At 40.8% G+C, this 19,491-nt stretch overlaps 1 protein-coding gene across 4 annotated transcripts; it reads left to right on the forward strand.

Moving 5' to 3' along the window:
• The first annotated feature begins 355 nt into the window (after positions 1-355).
• usp20 (ubiquitin specific peptidase 20) lies at positions 356-18,914 on the forward strand. 4 transcript variants are annotated; one of them, XM_034096078.2, is made up of 25 exons: positions 356-528; positions 837-939; positions 1,559-1,612; positions 2,698-2,760; positions 2,844-2,984; positions 3,098-3,200; positions 4,645-4,714; positions 4,822-4,935; positions 5,056-5,155; positions 6,220-6,745; positions 7,626-7,775; positions 8,307-8,419; positions 8,685-8,857; positions 10,947-11,041; positions 11,157-11,190; positions 11,315-11,360; positions 11,455-11,635; positions 12,265-12,391; positions 12,481-12,650; positions 13,503-13,584; positions 13,851-13,959; positions 14,054-14,156; positions 14,485-14,553; positions 14,640-14,808; positions 15,096-18,914. In XM_034096078.2, the coding sequence occupies exons 2-24, from the start codon at positions 862-864 to the stop codon at positions 14,795-14,797; spliced, it is 2,859 nt and encodes a 952-aa protein (XP_033951969.1). In that variant the 5' UTR covers positions 356-528; positions 837-861; the 3' UTR covers positions 14,798-14,808; positions 15,096-18,914. The 4 variants fall into 4 exon arrangements, with proteins under 4 accessions (XP_033951969.1, XP_033951970.1, XP_033951971.1 ...); XM_034096079.2 differs by having other exon boundaries at positions 15,131-18,914; XM_034096080.2 differs by having other exon boundaries at positions 5,056-5,134.
• The last annotated feature ends 577 nt before the right edge of the window (positions 18,915-19,491 follow it).

Below are 19,491 nucleotides of genomic sequence, written 5' to 3' on the forward strand. Positions count from 1 at the left end.
TTTGGACGGGACGAAAAATACCATATATTGGGTAGTTTTCTATGTATTAAATAAGTGTTTTCTGTGTTCATCCGTGGGCTCGGGGGGGGGGGGGGCATTTAAACGACGTACAATATTGCGTCACTTCCGTAAACAGGTATTCTTTTTAACGTTAATCAATACAAACGTTCAATTTAGCAAAAGCACAATAACTAAACGTTTTTTCGTATATCTAATAATTAATTGTATTAAATTACATGAAACAAATATGCCTTCATTGTAAAGATACTGGATGGGCTGGATTTGTTACACTGACGTCGCTCCGTGTCGCTCCTCCTCCTCCAGACCTGCGTCGTTCCGCTCCGTGCCGTGCGGTGCGGAGGATTGGAGGAGGGGGCGAGTTGTTTGGGGTTGGTGGGCCGGGGGTATCGCGTCCGTCTCTCGGCTCGGCTTCTCCAATATCTTGCTAGCATACTATAGCCTGCCCCGCAACCACTATGGATTGTTAACGAGAAAAATGGATGATCATCGTGTCAGCTGCTTCTGTTGGTAAATACGACTCATTCATAAAATGTGCTGCTGTCATCGCTGCAGTGAGGAGATGATTTCTGAGCTCTCGTTTGTTAAACATAAGGCCTTTCAGATGTTACATTATGTGGGGGTTTACTGTGAAAAGATGGGCTAAAAAAACAATATGTATCCAACTATTCCTCCAGTTATCAGTCATAGAAGAGGTGCATGTGATTGATGCACATATCCTGCTATTGTGTTTAGATTATTGTATAAAGCTAGCTTTAGCTACAACAGCTTTTCATCTGTATCACTACAGTTTTATTATTACTGTCCTGTCAAATTAGCAAGACGTTCCCCTGAAGAGTAGCTATGGCTGAACCAGAAATGTGTCCACACCTGGACTCCATAGGAGAGGTGACCAAGGAGGACCTCCTCGAGAAATCCAAGGTGGGTTTCTATTCATTCACTGGGAAATAAAAGATGCCATGTTCAGGTCATTGGCTGTTTTCCATGGCCTACACATCCCATAAGGTTGTTGTAGCAGCCTTATTCCACTCCAATCAAAAAAGCATGAGCTGGAATATATGCTCTGTTATGTTGTAGTTTTACCACACATTTACCTGAAAGCTTTTGGATACTTTAAAAATAGAGAATTTTGTTCGCTAAACATCAAAATAGCTTATAAAAAACGGTATGTTTGGTTAAACACCCATTGGCTAGAAATTATTTGGCAAGTACTTTGTTTATATTTATGGTTCCAGATTCACACATCTGGTTGGTCTTTCTATTAGTTGTTTAAATCTATTTAAATATTTCTGATATTAGTATAGTTTGGATTGTTATGCATTGTACTTTTACTTTTATAAGTACACACTTTTACTTAAACACAGAACTTTTACGTGTGACAGTATACTATCAAAGTGTTAAGTATTTTTTAATTAGCGGAATACTTCCTCCACTACTGCTGTTAATAAGGTATCTATGGAAGCATCCTTGATGTGTCAAAGTGACCCAACATGTTTTGCAATATTTTAATCTGTTCCTCTCTATTTGAATACATCTGCAGGGAACATGCCAGTCCTGTGGAGCGGGGGGCCCAAACCTGTGGGCCTGTCTGCAGGTAAAAAACCAGATATACCATGTTTAAATCTTTGTTTTCTGAAGGGTAATAATCAGTGAAGCTTTTGCAACTTGTCCCATAGATTATGACCACTGTAAGTGCTAGTACTGCTGCATTTTAAATAAGAAGGCTAGGTGAATGTTTTTAGTTTTTTTTCAACCTAAATAATAAAATAACATTAACATTTGGTCAACACAGTACAATGGTGAAGGTGCAATATGAAAACAATCCAAATCAAGTGAGGACAAAACATGGGACAAACACTACAAAACAACAGGGGAACAAAGACAATGATATTGATACATACATTGAATTAATATTACAATACAAATACATATTTAATGGTCATAACAACATAACATTATAAAACATTAAGTAATAGTTAAAGTTGCTAATATAAGTGATCAATCATTCAGGGCTCTTTGAGAAGAAGAATGGGTCTGACATTCTGCAAACATTCTGTCAGGAACAATTTATTATGCAAGGCAGGGCAAGTGTATTTATAAAGCACATTTCAGTGACAAGGCATTTGATAGTGCTCTACATAAAACATCAAAGCATCAAGACAGTGCAGAACTGCGAAACCCAACACGAGTAAAACAAATTAAACAAAACCAACGGATGTAATATAAAAGAGTTTGTTTAGCTGTATAAAACAAATAATGATTTGAAGTAAGTGGCAAACAGAAAAGTCTTCAGCCTTGATTTTAAAGAGCTGCAGCAGACCGGAAGTTTTGTGAAACAATTAAACAATTACCTTATGCACAGAGTATGCAAAAGGAGTTATTGGAAATGTCAGTAAGCAATACCAAGCGTAGGGTGAGAGAGTGTTAAGATGCCATTAGGGAAAAGAGTTGAGTGATACTGTGGGTGGAGGCCAGGTGGATGCTTAATAATTCATGATTATGTGGGGCATAAATGTAATTATAAATGAAGTAGCTTTTGAACTAAGGCAGGTAAGCAACTACCAAATATGTGCAAGTAAGATAAATAAATATGTATTGTTTAGGGAACTGCCGATTCATAGAGATAAGACAGGAAGATGTAATGCCTTTCAAGATAAAATAAGAAGTCTTTCTCTGTAGAGCGACTGCCAGTACGTTGGTTGTGGAGAGTCGTTCTCCGATCACAGCACCCTGCATGCTCAGGTAAAACCCCTCACATTGAATATAACATTTCACCTCCTCCTGGAAAAATGTCCCTTGAATGATTGTGAGTGTGTTTCCTTCAGGCTGAGAAGCACAACCTGACGGTGAACCTGACCACGTTCAGGATCTGGTGCTATGTGTGTGAGCGGGAGGTGTTTCTGGAGCACAGGCCGGCGCTGCTGCCTGTCCACGCTGCTCCGCACACCTGTAAAGCCTCAGAGCAGGTGACACCTTGCACATCAACATCCTTTGATTTAAAAGGGAAAAAACAAGTGCAATTGATGCCAAACCTGTTTCATACTCACCACCATATTAATAGTATCTTTTAACTTCAAAGGAAGCGCCTCCTCCGCCACTCAGTCACCCACTGAAAGGAGTACCGATTGCTGTGGCTGAAGATGAGGGTTCAGAGTCAGAGGAGGATGAGGTTAAACCCAGAGGTACAAAATGTGTGCTGTAAACGCTTTTTCTCCAGTAAACAAACATTTCCTAACATTTCCAATCATTTTGTATTTTCTAATTTCAATCCCCCCCATTTCTATAATTGTTTTTATTTACTTACAATTGCCCTCATACACTGTCAACATTTTTTCTGCCCGGAATAAATCTTTTTATTTGTATTATCAAACTCCTTGTAGATAGAGCTCATTCAATTAGGTCATAGGGGCCATCTTCAATACAATCTGTAGATACAATTGCTTTGAGTCCTAAAACTAGGTACTGGAGCTGTTTCCTATAATCCAGATTGGCATTAAAGGTGGGGTAGGTAATTTTGGAGAAACCAGCTCGAGTGCGTTAGAATTTGAAAATACACAGCCGGAAAAAATCTGCCACTTACAGAGCCCCTCCTCCAACACACACTAACGCGCACATGACCAATAGAGAGGCGAAGTCCCTCCCCTTCCGGTGGGACTCATGGGACCGTATTTCGGAAAAGGTTTGTATTGAAGTCAATGGAGAGAGAAAGATTATCTTTTGATCCCGTTTGAATTGTGCCACAAATTACACATATGATGTTTGTCAATCTTAAATAATAATTTCCATGTCAAAAAAGTCACAGTTTGTCGTAAAACTGTTGAAATATAAGACTATGAAAAATACGCAACTAGAACGACTACAAATCCCAGAATCCCGGTCCCGAATAACTCCCCTTGTGTGTATGTACAGCTCTCAACGTGCCCAGACTTGTAGTGATTTTCAACTCTTTTAATACTTTCCGCCTCATTCTGAAAGAAAGAAGTGAAATGTGCCCACGTGACGGCCGTCTTGGTGTGTGGTGCGAGGTGGGAGATGTAGTTCATTGAGCGGTTTCACACAAAAAAAGTGTTACTTCACAGTTTTACGACACATTTTAATTTTTTTAATTGCAAAATTATCTTCTAAATTGACAAACATCATATGTGTAATTCGTGGCACAATTCAAACGGGATCGAAAGATAATCTTTCTCTCTCCATTGACTTCAATGCATAACTTTTCCGAAATAAGGTCCCATGGAGGTCCCCCGGAAGGGGAGGGACTTCGCCTCTCTATAAGGGTACGAGATAAGTCTGTGCACAGATGGAAGGCTGACAGGCAGGTCGGCCATCCAGTTATTTTAGCCGGGCCGGCTAAAATGATTGGTCGTGCTTTTTACAGTACTACGGCTTCCACAGATGACATTTTTTAATGTATTTTTTGTCAAAGCACTTCAGATATTCATTGCTATCGGGATGTTAAGAGCATTCCATGGAATATAACAAAAAGTGTATCTCGGGCCGGTTTCTCAAACTTACCTACCCCACCTTTAAATAAATACATATTTTAAAAGAAATATGCTTGGTTTGTAAACGTTTGTATTTCTGGGGATAAAATAAGTGTATGGCTCTTGTTTCCACTGTTTGTAGGCCTGACAGGAATGAAAAATATAGGTAACTCCTGCTACATGAATGCAGCTCTTCAAGCTCTGTCCAACTGGTGAGGTCACTTCCTGTCATTACGTTTAGTCCATTACTGGGGAAGTGTCTCCTCTTAAGTTAAACACTTGTGCTGATGCATATTATTTTCCTCCCTTTCCTCCCCAGTCCTCCTCTCACTCAGTTCTTCCTGGACTGCAGTGGCTTGGTCCGGACCGATAAGAAGCCCGCTCTCTGCAAGAGCTACCAGAAACTCATCTCCGAACTCTGGCATAAAAAACGGTAATAAACACACGAGAAGAGACAGAAATCCACACAGACAGAATGCAGCGATACGAGACGATTGTGTGCTAATGAATCCTTTACTGTTTATTTAACTAACTGTCATGGCTCCCCCTGCAGGCCCAGCTATGTCGTGCCTACCAGTCTGTCTCATGGCATCAAACTAGTAAACCCCATGTTTCGTGGTTACGCTCAGCAGGTAGGGGCAAGCACCCAGCAGGTAACTACACCTGGCATCACTCTACAGCCTGACACGGTCTTGTCCTTTGTTTTTAAACTCTCAACCCCTGTGTATGTTCCTCACACATTCTCTAAACATGACTTCTATCTGCTATTAACCACTACATGTGTTATACTAATCAAAGGCTTGACTAGATTGTTTACTTCTTGGTGAAGTATTTTTCTTACACGTCCCAAAACCAGACAAAGTCATCGATGTATTTCTAAGTGGAGAGAAACTCTAGGAGAAGTTAGATATTATTGCATTAGTGACTTTTTAATTGCTTAAACTTAGCACAGCAAAGGGAAGCTAGCTAGCCGGGAAGCTAGCTAGCCGCAACATGTCATTTCTTTAATTCAGTTTTTGTACATTACACAAACAAAATATAAAAGGTGATAATTAGTGAGCTTGAAATGTGCGAGTTATATTAATATTGTTACCTTTCAACAGTTGAGCTGTTTCCCCCTGCTTTCAATCTTTATGCTAAGCTAACTGAACCCATGGCTGCAGCTTTATATTTTGTGCACAACATGAATGATATTGATATTCTTATCTAACCATGGCAAGAAAACAAAAATAAGTTTATTTCCCATGTCACATACAATATCCTTTAACTTAAGAGAGACTACTTAATCCACTACTTGAGCTAAAAGAGGCTAAACTGATACCTCCTCAACATACCTTCAAACTGCCCGCTTAAACATTAAAACACATCTGTGACTTTGAAGTAGCTCTATTGAAGTAAAAACATAATTTTTGATAAACAACTAAAATCAAGCCTTTGAGATGGTCTAATTCTTTGTATGACACTCTAGTTTAGAAATGTTTTGAATTTGGTTCAGGCTAAGTGCACGTTTGATTGAAAGTATCTGGTTTGTTGCATTGTAATGACCTGATTAGGTTCTCCTTGTTCCACTTCTTACCATTATACAAAATGCTTTTGTGCTGTAAATAAGAAATGCACCATTACTCACATTTCTTTGCAAAGCTCCTGACTGTGTGTTTATGCATCAGCTGTAATGCATCCTGCCTCTGAGTGAATGCAATATGTGTTCCTGCTGCAGGACACTCAGGAGTTCCTGCGCTGCCTGATGGACCAGCTGCACGAGGAACTGAAGGAGCCGCTGACAGAGTGCAGCATGAGCGGGGAGGGCAGTGATGGTGAGGAGATAAGAGATGGAGAGCGCTCCCCATCTGAGGATGAATTCCTATCATGTGACTCTGGCTCCAGCAGTGACCGGGGGGAGGGGGGGGGAGGCGTGGGCGACGGAGAGCTGCTCCTGCGGGATGAGTGCGACGGGGTGAGGGCGCCGACCGGAGGAGGGGTGGTGGGCGTCAGTACCGGAGGGGTGATCTCGGAGAAGGAGAGGCTGAAGGAGAGGAGGGTGTCAGGCTCTCCTCTCCGCGGAGGCTCGCAGGAGATGGACGAAGACGCCGATGTGGATACGGCCGCTGAGGAGGAGGGGGCTCCCGAGCGGGAAGACGAAGAGGAGTTAACGCCCACCACAAACTCTGAGGCCGAGAACCAAGAGAACAACCAGTTATCTGATACTGGGCAAGGGCAGAGCAGCCAGAGCAGCAGCACCTCAGGTTATTAAAGGGATAGTTCGGAGTGTTTGAAGTGGGGCTGTGTGAGGCACTTTTTCATAGTCGTGTATCCCCTACAGTAGATGATGGTCGGCACACCCCGAGATTGGACAAACAGACGGGAGCACCGGCACAGAAGCGAAGCATCTTTCTGCTGTGGATGGGGGCCGGATAAAACTTTTTCAAGCCACATAAGAGAATCAATATCAGATTGGGTTTACGCTTTATTTATTTACCTTGCAGTTAGACGGTCCTTTTTGATGAGGAACTGAACCTTTTCTGTGTTCTTCAAATCCACTATACTCTGTGGACAAAATCTTTATCTCACATACCGGGGGAGTTGCTGGTCTCCCGCTGCATTGATTAGTTTGTTTGTGTTAATCCAAATGACCAACTTAAATACTCCAGGAAGTAACTGACTAACACAAAGAACTCGTTGATAGATGGAGTGATAGACCAGCTACCTTTTAGTTCTGCGTGGTACTGTTTTTATCAATGGAGTCTGGTGGCTTTGACGAGACGAAAGATAACGGCTATAGTTGTCGACTGAACAGAAGAGAAGGCAGGGGAAATATTCCTAATACAGTTTTCATTTAAACCGTCTTTTTATTTTGAAGTTTGGCTGCTGCCCCCTTCCATAGCAGCATGTACTGTATTGTTTAGAGCCCATGCTAGTACTCCTGTCTGCTTATCCAAACTAAAGCGGTGCCGACCAACATTAACTTCCACTGTCTAGTAATAAGTACCTCATGTCACCCAACTTAAAACAATGCAAGCTACACCTTTAACATGGATTTTTCTGTTGTTTTGTTTGTTTATATCTAACATGTGCATAATTTGTCTCTGAACTGTCCATGTTTGCCTTTAACATACTGTTTTCTAGAGCCAGACAATGAGGTGACAATGAGCCAGACCCAGTCCACTCCCTGCAGTCCTGTGAGGACGCTTCAGGAGCTGCATCCCAAACTGTCCTCCAGCCCGCCTCGCTCCAGCCCCCTGCGCTCTGCGGGGCCTGCGTACGCCTTCAAAAAAGGCAAGGACACATCCCAGAGAAGAGAACATACGTTTCACTGCCCATATAACACACTTTATCATTTCTACAGACTCCTGGGGAGTTCCAGTTATTTAACCTCTGCATTGGATGTTTGCAATTGCACCACAGAGTCAATTGAGTTGTTACGGACAGTGGGATCTATGCTGGAGTTTTAGTGAAAAAGGAAGTCAAGGCACCACCTGCTAGGATCCTTATTGATTTTGATGTGAATTTGATTCTTCAGTAAGAGTTCCTTATGTTTCACTCTTTTATACATATGCATTTACAATGATATATTTATGTATTGTGAAGTAGCCTGTTCTGGAGAACTTTATGTTATTTCAGAATCACACACAGAATATCAGGGAATTTACTTCTATTTCATAAAGTGTGCCTGCCATCACAATATACTTTAGACTTGCTTGCTTTGCCTTTATCCAAACACAGTATTGCGGGTAGCAGTGATTACGATGCCTTTGTTAAATCAACAGTTTAACGTTATTGTCTGCCTCGCCCACATGAACGTTTCAGCTCAGCTGCTGCTCAGCGCCAAGAAGAAGAAACAGTCTCACTTCCGCAGTGTGATCTCAGACATCTTCGATGGCTCCATCCTCAGTCTGGTCCAGTGTTTGACCTGCGACAGGGTGAGCTGCACTTCAGCCGTTCCAACAGCAGGGGGGGCTACATATTTAGTCAGAAACCACAGTATATTTACTTTATTAATACTATTAATGTTTCCATGTGAGATTTAAAAAGGCCACCATGATTGTTTCGTTATATATTTTGAATGATGATGTTTAAAAAATGATCATGCTTTAATACTGCAATTGCAATATCTGTCTACTAAAACGTCTTCCAAATCATGCATTCCCTAGCATTAACATATCCTTTATGTTTTATGCATGACAGGTCTCTACTACAGTGGAAACGTTCCAGGACTTGTCCCTCCCTATTCCGGGTAAAGAGGACTTGGCAAAGCTCCATTCGTCCATACATCAGAACCTCCCGGTAAAGACCGGGGTGTGTCCCGACACTTACGGCTCGCAGGGCTGGGTCACCTTCTTCATGGACTCCATACGCCGGTCAGTGGAGCACTTGAGAACAGATGAAGCTGTCTGATAGCACTCTGATATGCTGGGGTCATTGACATCGTCTCTCGGCAGGTTGCTGATTCAAGGTTTATTTCATCACTGTATGATATACTTAGGGAGTTCCTTACCGTAAAAGGAGGCAAGTGGAATCATGAGTACTAGATAGTGATGCTCACTTGATTATCACTCCACATTATCTCTGAAAATCAAGTGCAAATGATGCGTTTGAGGGCATGTTGGGACTTTGCTATTAACAGGGAGAAGAGACACCACGATTCATTTCCTTCGATGTGAAATCCCCTTCTCTTGAATATATGTAGTGAATGCCCCTATTGTTGGTTTCATGGTTCCAGTTGTTTGATATGGTCCCACGACATGATGAGGCAGGCTCCTGTTAGACTTCTGCCCTGACCGAATCAGGAAGACCTTCGATGCAAACATTAGTGTTCTGTTTCACACTTTTAAAACAATGTCTCCTTCCAGATATCACGACCCAGATACTCAAGATGACCTACACACCTTGTTGCGAGCAGCTTCATGTAGAAATGACTTTTCCTTTTACCGAACTACACCCACTAGCCGTATCACCGCACAGACGGAAGTGTGCATTTATGCATTGATCGTGAATGAGTGGATGTGAGAATAGATCACTTTACTTCATGAACTGCTCACAACGTGTCTGTCAAGTCCTTCAGGTTTTTGGCCTGTTCCAGTGATTTAGCCTGACTTGATAGGCTCGAGGGCAACAGAGGACGCTTTGGACAACTCGAATTTGTTCTTTTTGTCTTTATTTCCAAGACAGCTCCAAGAATTCATCAGGTTGAAAACCTTCAAACACAAAGGACAAACAAAAGTTAGCTCACATGCTACACAAATTACAAACATTTTGCAGGTCTCACTGCATTCTCAATAATAACAATAATAGCACCACAAACTATGTTTTAATTAAAAAGGATAAATTGTTACTTTAAAACCACATCATTAACTTAAATGAATTAATCAGTGTTTATCTCCACTTGGAAACAAGCACCAGAGAAAACCTCATCTGACCACCTGCGCCGTCTAAATCACACAGAACCAACGGAGCACAGGCAGACCGCTGCGTAAAAACACAGCTGATTGCGCAACAGCTCTCTCGCAAAGTGCGACAACAGATCAAGTAAATAAACAGAATACACATACCAACGGCGTCTCCGGAGCCTCACACACACTGTCGCCTGGTTCTCTCTCCGTGGCTTTGAGAACAAGAGACCGGCCATCACAAACTACACCCCTTTTTGTAGCCGTGTTGCCGGAAGCGGCATTCATATTTTTCCTACAGCTCGCTTCTGAAAAGTAGCCCACGCTATCAAAAATAAACAAATACCCTCTCCTGGTATTGAACAATACTATAATAATAATAATAATAATCTAAATGAAAACACATAATTATTTATTAGTCCGTTTTTCACAGATATTATTACATATAGGCCTATTGACTTTCGTCTCGACAATGTCCGTGGATTATCTTGAGTTCCAGTGTCAGGACTTCTGGAAAGAGACACATCTGTTTAGTTCTTCAAATTGATTTTGTTGTGCTTGTAGAACCACAAGTCAAGTGCCATGTCGTTTGATTTGTTTAGAGAAAAAGGCAGACATCTTTGTGGCAGATATCTCCAACCCTTAGGGACTCTTCGCTAAATAAGATAAATAGCACTAGAGTTATGAGAAGAAACACGTATTTCAGATTTGTGGGTGAACTGCCCCCTTTAACAATCACCACCATGTATCCTCCTCCCCCCTCCCTGTTTCGTCAGAGAGCCTGGTTGCTGGGCATATTCAATTTGAAAAAAAGGGTGCACGATGTGTGCACATGCGCCCGTCTAAGGAGCAACCCTTTCAAGACACTGTTTAAAGGTAAAAGCCGCCCTTTAAACCATCAAAGACCCCTTCAGGAGCTCCAGGCAGCGATGCTTTCAGGGTCATTGAATCATTACAGGTTTCTGACCTTCATGAAGGTCATTTGTTCTCCGCATGGTCGCTGTGAGGGAACGGAGTGAAGGGGTCCCCATAATGATCACGTCTCTTCATGTCATAACAGGTTCGTAGTCTCATGTATCCCCACGTGGTTTTGGGGGCCCATGGTGACGCTGGAGGACTGCCTCGCTGCTTTCTTTGCTGCAGATGAGCTCAAAGGTAAACGGGCTACACTGTGCAAAATGTACTACGCTTTGTTGTCGAGAAAATGAAACTGCCGAGAAGACAGCAGCCGGTGTTGTGTTGTGAAAATGTAAATCCTTTCTTTTGGTAGGGGACAACATGTACAGCTGTGAGAGATGTAAAAAGTGAGTATGCATAGTAACTCTAGGAGAATACTTTAGTATTTGTTTGAGAAATGATCCTATTTAATGCATTAACCAAGGGTGTTTTCCATTTAGGATTATTGACAAGGGTTTTTTTTTTCTACAGGTTGAGAAATGGTGTCAAATTTTGCAAAGTACTTAGGCTTCCAGAGGTACGCATTTCTGTTCTCTGATCTCCTTCTTCCTGCATATACCAAGGTTAGTTTGGCTTGTGTTTGGCTTCATAACGTGTGCTTTCTTTTGTAGATTCTTTGCATTCACCTGAAACGCTTCCGGCACGAGGTCATGTATTCGTTTAAGATCAGCAGCCACGTGTCCTTCCCGCTGGAGGGCCTGGACATGAGGCCTTTCCTGGCCAAAGAGAGTCCGTCCCAGGTCACCACCTACGACCTGCTGTCAGTCATCTGTCACCACGGCACTGCAGGAAGTACGAAGTCACTTCATTTCCTACAGATAAAAGCACATCAAAAGTTATCTCCATGTAGAGTCAGAATCAGCAGAGGTGTTTATTTTTGTCTTCATGTTGCACAAGAAGGACTTCCATGCTCTACTTTGTATAGTTCTGAAAATACAAAAACACACACACACAAAAAAGCATGTAGCCGTCATACTGTCGGCTAGGTCTAATAAAAGATGCATCTGTAGATATATTTAGGTTTCACATGACACACTCGTCATTTCACTGTTTAAACTATAAAAAAATGTAAATATCATATTAGCATTACCGCTAGTTGCTACACTTACACGTTCATTTTAAATCTGTCTCTGCTTTTTCTTACCTGGAAATACAGGGGAAAGGCAAATCACTACAATGTAGCTTAACACTGCATCTGGTGCTTCTGCGTCTCACCTTTAGGACTCCTAGCTAGGACTCCTTTACTTATTATAACCGTCACTTGACCTACTAAATATTAAAGTTGCATTTGCACATGAACATATTTCAGAACAAGTTTAATCCAACTGTATACAAAAGTGTTCCATGTCCATTAATAGGCCCGACAGTACTATGCGTCACGCATTCACACTCTCTTTACCTAATGTGTTCTGTTGTTGCAGGTGGACACTACATCGCGTACTGTCAGAACGTGATTAATGGTCAGTGGTATGAGTTTGATGACCAGTATGTGACCGAGGTCCATGAGACGGTGGTGCAGAATGCAGAGGCCTACGTGTTGTTCTATAGGTAAGCACTCAAAGATCCCATCATTTCAAACATTTACACTGAGACTATTTATTGTAAATGTTGTCACTGACTGTTTTGATGTCCTGCAGGAAAAGCAGCGAGGAGTCTGTGAGAGAGCGGCAGAAGGTGGTGGCTCTGGCCAGCATGAAGGAGCCCAGCCTGCTGCAGTTCTACATCTCCAGAGAGTGGCTGAACAAGTTCAACACCTTCACCGAACCGGGCCCCATCAGCAACCACACCTTCCTCTGTCAGCACGGAGGTGGGTGGCAAGAGAGCTTTCCCTTTCCTGTAGTGTGTCATGGTCTGCAAAGGCTACACTCCCTGTTCCCTCCAGAGGGACTTTCTCTCCTTCACACTCCCCTGCCTGAAACGCCTCCATTGGACTCCTTTGTTCACTTCCGGAACATAGTGACATCACTATGTCACACTAGCACTTCTATTGGCTAGCGCTAGTCTAAGGGGCGGGACTTCTCTAAGCAGTTGACAAATCACAACAGAGCAGGTCATTAACCAATCAGAGCAGACTGGGCTCTGGTTTCAGACAGAGGGTGAAAAGAGGTGCTGCAGTATGAGAACAATAAAGAGCTTTGTGAACATTAGAGCATGGAGACATGTCCCAGTAGAGACACTACGTCCTGATATGAACCTGGAAATGAGCAGAATATGTACTCTTTAATTTTTTACCAATTAAAATAAACCAAAGTTTCTTAAAGAGCTGTACAAAAGAGCTTGGAACGTGGACGCTTTATTTGTAATGTTAACAGTCATATTAACATTAAAGAATCATTCTAATTCTTTGAGGTGTTGAATTTAAGGTTTGACTTTAAGTTTTAGGACAAATCAATATATTCAACCCACTCACAGTTTCTTTTAACCATAGTATCCAGCTGTTAAAGGGTGGAGGAGGTTTGTGGCCTCCCAAGGCATTTCAGCAATAAAAAAAAAGTATTCCTGTTAAGATTTGAACGATAGTTGGCTAGTATATGCATCTAAATGAGAACAACATGGCTTTCTTTGTTCACTAAGCCTGCAGGGAGAAGGCTGTGGAGTTTGAGTATGAGCAGAGAAGTGAACAGATGCTTTAACTTAAATGTGTTTCACCTCTGCACAGGAATCCCTCCTAATAAATACAACTACGTGGATGACCTGGTTGTGATTGTTCCTCAGAATGTGTGGGAGTACCTTTACAACAGGTGAATATGCAACAATATTTGATATTTAAAATGTGTCAAAATGTGTACACTCATGGACCAAATGGTGATATATCGAGTGATATCACAGCTGAAGACATATGTATCAAATGTCCCTGCAGGCGGAACACATGTCGCTAAAACATGTCATAATAAAGGAAAATAACTTAAGTCATCAAAGACAAAGGTCTGACATTTTATTAACTCATTTGTATTTGTTGACATTACATCACATTATATTGTGTTGTTTTAATGTTGGTGTTCCTCAGTTTCGGAGGCGGCCCTGCGGTGAACCACCTGTATATGTGCGCCATCTGCCAGGTAGAGATTGAAGCTCTGGCTAAACGCAGAAAAACTGAAATAGACACCTTCATCAAGGTAACAGCCTGTATTCTGCACGAGCTTACCGGCACCTGTGCATAGACCCATCTCCATGTTTGGGTTGAGCGAGCACTTTTTCTCCCGTCTGCAGCTGAACAAAGAGTTTCAGGCTGAAGAGGCTCCGACGGTGATCCTGTGCATCAGCATGCAGTGGTTCAGAGAGTGGGAGGGCTTCGTGAAGGGCAAAGACAACGGTACGACCCAGCAGGAACTCAAGCACAATCATCCATTCAAGCTATTTTCTAGCTTTACAAAATATCTTCAAAGGCTTTTGGGATATGCACAATAGCTACAGTGTAGTAAAAAACGTTAGCAATGCAGCATAAATATAAGACATAAAACCATTAAAAAAATTAAAAGACAATACAAATAGTGCATAAAAGAAACATAGGAGGAATAAAGTGAATGTTTAGTAGTGATTATAATAAGATGAGCTAAAAATAGAATGTAAAATTAAATGCTGTGCAGAGGAATAAAATACTACATCATCATTTTATATATATTTGGATTGTGTTTTCTCAGAGCCACCTGGTCCCATCGACAACAGCAAAATCGGCGTTATGAAAGGAGGGCACATACAACTCAAGCAAGGTAAATGTCAGCCCTGGTTGTAAAGGTGGAAATGAAATAAACAAATTAGTCAATAAACCATTTTGTGTGCGTCTCTCATCCTTTAGGTGCAGACTACGGTCAGATCTCAGAGGAGACATGGCAGTACTTGTTGGGAATTTATGGCGGAGGGCCGGAGATCGCAGTGAGGCAGACGGTGGCCCCGGCCGACCCCGACAGCCTCCACGGGGAGAGGAAGATCGAGGCAGAAACCAGAGCACTTTGAGATGAAAACAGGTCTGAATGTTTACTTGTTGGGAAACACTTTTAAATCACCATAATCCCTAACATTCCCCTTGCATATACACAGACTTCCATACAATAAATATACTGCGGGGGGATGTGTAACACTTTCCTGGAAGCCGGTCTTGGATCAGGCCCCTTTTTTCCACCCACATAAGCTCATAAATTCCTTTTAGTCAGCAGAGAGTAAGATACACATGTGGCCAAACACATGTGATTCCAATCGACACTGCTTCTTGGTTTAAGAGTCCATTTTCCTCTTTGCTTCTCATTTCCCACAGGTCTTCTGATTTTCTTTCCACTCCTGTTCTCGCAGGAAGCTGAGGAATTTGCACCGTGGTGGAGAAACGTCGTCGCGAGCACTTTGTAAATGTAGCAGCGCTCACTCTGAGGCCGTGTTGCAAAGAGAGTGAAACGGTACTTTAAATGTCACATTATTTATTGGATAACTCTGATCCTCAATGTTAAGACGTGTACAAAAGCAGCTGTCGTGTCACATCTCTGGAGGTGTTTTTGGTAGCTATGGTGTGTCAGTAGCTGTCAGATACTGCTGAGGGGGGGAACTGAGGACTTCACTGGGAGCAAAGACCCAAGAGACGTTAGCGAGCTTTCCGTTTGCCTGTTTACTAGTTACGTAGCAACACGCTCAGACATCATGTGAGAGATGTCACATAAATCATACTCTTGCACCCCCGACCTTAAATACACAGTATAACTGAGCCCTCAGGAATGGAGGTCTGTTGTTTGGTTAAGCCAGGGGAAGTGATCAGATCTTCAAGAAAATACCGCAGCAGGTACCAGGAAGCATGCATGTGTCCAAAAACAAATAAACACTTCAATAGCTTCAAAACGCATGCATTTGCTATTCCTTTAGTTCAACCCAACCTATTTTCTGTGGTCAAATTGATTGAAATATGTTGCCCCTCTTGTCCGGCACTACCCATAAAGAGTACGGGCATAAAGAGAAATGGCTGGAGTACAGAAATAGCTGAGTTCTTAGAACAATTTTAAAGCATGGCAAAAGGGAAGAAAGAGGATGAGTATGCAGTAGCGGTACATTTGCAAAAAAGGAAACCAGAAAACCTAATTCCTCTGAAATTTCAATTTCAGAGGAATTAGGTTTTCTGGTTCAGCAAGAATGTCCTCATCTCAGTTCTTGAAAAGAGATGACTCACAAATAGAGAGGGCAACGACGTAATCATTTCAAAATTAAAAAATGATCCGACATCAGCACAAAATGCACAAATCCAGAAGTTATGATTATTTGATTGATCAAGTATATTTCTTATTTCCACAAACAATCTTGTGCATGTTTTGTCATCAGAAAAGTAAGCTACTCACACTGCTATAAATGTCTGTGCATCTGCAAGTTGCATTCTTCTTGAAGATGCATTTTAAAATGATATGTAAAAACACACGTCTTCACTATAGCTCGTTTACTCGTTAAATCTTAATATGTTTGAACACTTCCACCCACACAGGAAGCGATGAATCAACACATTCCTCTAACCGCAACGCTCTTTAATCGAGAAATATGTATTAAGATCTTTTGCTTTTTTTTTAATATCCTTGGATCACAGATTCTACTCAAACCGTGTGTTGTGCAATTTAAAAACAACAAGACACTACAAAGACCTCCAAATACCAGCCTCTGACTTCCATTTAAAGCAGCGAACATGCAGAGTTGCTAAGAGTTTTAAAGCTTTGTTTAAATCTGAAATATCACACTCAATATTGTTCTGCAGATTCCTTCTTTTACAGCATAAATTGCGATTAAAGTACCAGGGTAAAATCTAGGAGAAATGGCACGAAGCCAGTTGAAACTTTGGGGGGAAAATACATAAAAAACACGTCCTCCTCTTTCTCATTGTAGACGAATCACATGCTTGCCTTTTTTTACTGTACAGACCTGCTGAGTGTGCCGACACATTTGAAGCCTGCTGTTGTGGTAGAGTGAGCGATGGGAAACAAGAATGTCGAGTGTTTCTCTTATTTTTATAAAAAATACCAATCTAGAGTACCCATTAAATGATCTTTCTGTTGCATTAAATTATGTTTAAATAGCACAATTACTTTAAACTGTTTATAAAATGACTCAGAGCAGACGGTAATTAAAAATACCCAACAGACATTTCTCACTGTAAATATTTTGACATGTCTTAGCAGGAAAAGTTACGAGTACCATTTACAATCTATATATGATAAATTAAAGTATGACAGATATAGGAGCTGACACCAGAAGCTGATGTTGCGAGTGAACTTTACTTTTGGGTTTATTTGACAGTTTTTGGTTCTTGTTTTTTCAGTTTTTTGCAAAGTTACATTTTAAATAACTGCTTTTTGGTCACTTGAAGACATGGAAAACAATTTGGGAACAAAAGACAGGCATAACTATTCAAGTTGATGTTGGCAAACCGTGGCTAATTGACACATTCAAACGTCCCATACGAACATTTTCAATCATTTAGAGCAGGGGTGTCAAACTCAAGGCCCGGGGGCCAAATCCGGCCCGCGACTTCATTTCATGTGGCCCCACAAGAGCTTGCAAAAAATATGATGTGTTTATTATGCGGTTACATGCTACTTTACAGAAGCACGTTGCCAAAAAACTACATGTCCCACAATGCAGAATGCAGAATTTGACTTTTCTTTTTTTAAATGTAACTTCTTTCAAAATGTCACTTAATTTTTTTTATTTTGACTTTTCTTTTTAAATCATTTTGTGACATTCTCACTGAAGAGACTTGCAATTATTTGCCCTAGACTTCTGCTTTCAGACATAGTTAATTATGAAGTTATTACCCTATCCGATAATAATCCAATGCAGAGGCAATAATGTAATATATAATACATTATTTGATATATATTAAATATTCATATATGTATTTTTATATAGTCTTAAAGTTACAACCGGCCCTTTGAGTGCAACCATAATGCTGATGTGGCCCGCAATGAAATTGAGTTTGACCCCCCCTGATTTAGAGTCACGTTTCTGATAAAAAGGATAGCATTGTTTTTTACTGTTTTGGCTCCGTTTTTGGTCTTTACCAACACTTTAGGGAAATACCTGCCTTTTCATGTACCAAATCCTTCTATATATTTATCAGCTAGTCACTTACTATGTCTGTTTAGTTAGGAACAGGTAGTTAAAGTTGATTTTTACATCGTTTACCCTGAAAAAGTGAAATAGCGGCACAGAAAGCTAAACAATGAGCTAGAACTATAAAGCTGCGTAAACCAGAGTGAAGCTGCACATTGTTTAGCTTCATCACCACAGCCCCTTTCTTATTAATTCATTGTTATTACAAAGATAAATATACACTACCTTTAGGAATATCATTTTTACCTTCAAAGAAAGAAAAAAAAAATTAAATAAAAAGGAAAATCCTCGGTTCAGACAGAGTCGTCATACTGAATATCCTGTGAGCAAAACCATTTAATACTTAACGGAAAAAAGCCATCATGATTATATTAATTTTACTTCAAATGTTCCTTTATTTTCACTTTATTCCAGACCATGGTCTAAAATGATCTCCATGTTTTCTTTTGTTGTTGTTGATGTGTCCAAAGAGCAATTCACCAATTTTAGTAATTTGTCTTAAGAAAAACTGTTTTGTAGCATTTTCGTTTTACACGTGTCCCAGTCTGTATCCAGCAGAGATGATATTGATGCTATAGAGATGTGTGAGTGTGTGCTATGTTTAGATTGTGGGGGGATTAAGTGCAATGAAAAAAAAAGACAAATCTTTGTGCAATGTGTGTTAGAAGCGTTGCGTGGTAATTACTTAATTATCCCCGCCCGGGAGTTTGTTTGCTTCTGTTACAACACGTAGCTATGCGTGTGAGATTTCTATTCCACAGGGAAATGCAAGCATTGCTGTGGTTTGAGAACGTTCATCAGGAATATCGTGACAGCCTGGAGACAGCCCAACAGATTTCCGCTGACTCATGTTTTCCCCATTTTTTACAGTGTGTGGCTGTGTCATGATCATGGTGATAACACAGGACTTAAGTCTTAAACGATATGTCTTAATGTCTGTGTAACTGATGTAATACTCATGACTGGTTTAATGATTAAAATGGCCTGGTCTTTGATTTCATCTGCGTTTTCTTTTTGCTGTGATAAATAACATTGGATTAGACACATTTTATTCATCCCAAATTGGGACAACAAGTGGACATCGTCATTCATACACAGGATAGGAATAGTAAAAGGATAGGAATAGTACAACAACACAAACAAATAAGAAAACAACCACCTGGAACTGCTGCAAATGGCTGCCTCCTATACCCCGCTACCTTGCAAAGTATACTTTATGAAGTATGTTAATTATGGAAAGTCATACATTATAACCCAGGGGCATTGAGTTTAGGCGGAAAAATTGTAATAGTAATTTCAGAAAATGTGATCATGCGCTGTCTGGCTGAAAGTCAGTTAACCCTTTGGAGTCCAGGGCTAATTTGGCCGTTTTCGCATACTTTTGACTTACTAAACCCCATTAAGAAATGTTTGGCATGTCAATGTTTGGTATCTTTTTTTTAAGGACAACCTCACCTATGTAGCCTGATAGTTATTTCTGTAATTTTGAGATACTATATGAACATTTTGGACCCAAAAAAAAAACGTAAAAATAGATTTTGAAAATGATATTATTTTTCATATAGGTAACACAAACA

This window comes from Pseudochaenichthys georgianus, chromosome 12 (assembly GCF_902827115.2).
Source record: "Pseudochaenichthys georgianus chromosome 12, fPseGeo1.2, whole genome shotgun sequence".
Classification (NCBI taxonomy): Eukaryota; Metazoa; Chordata; class Actinopteri; order Perciformes; family Channichthyidae; genus Pseudochaenichthys; species Pseudochaenichthys georgianus.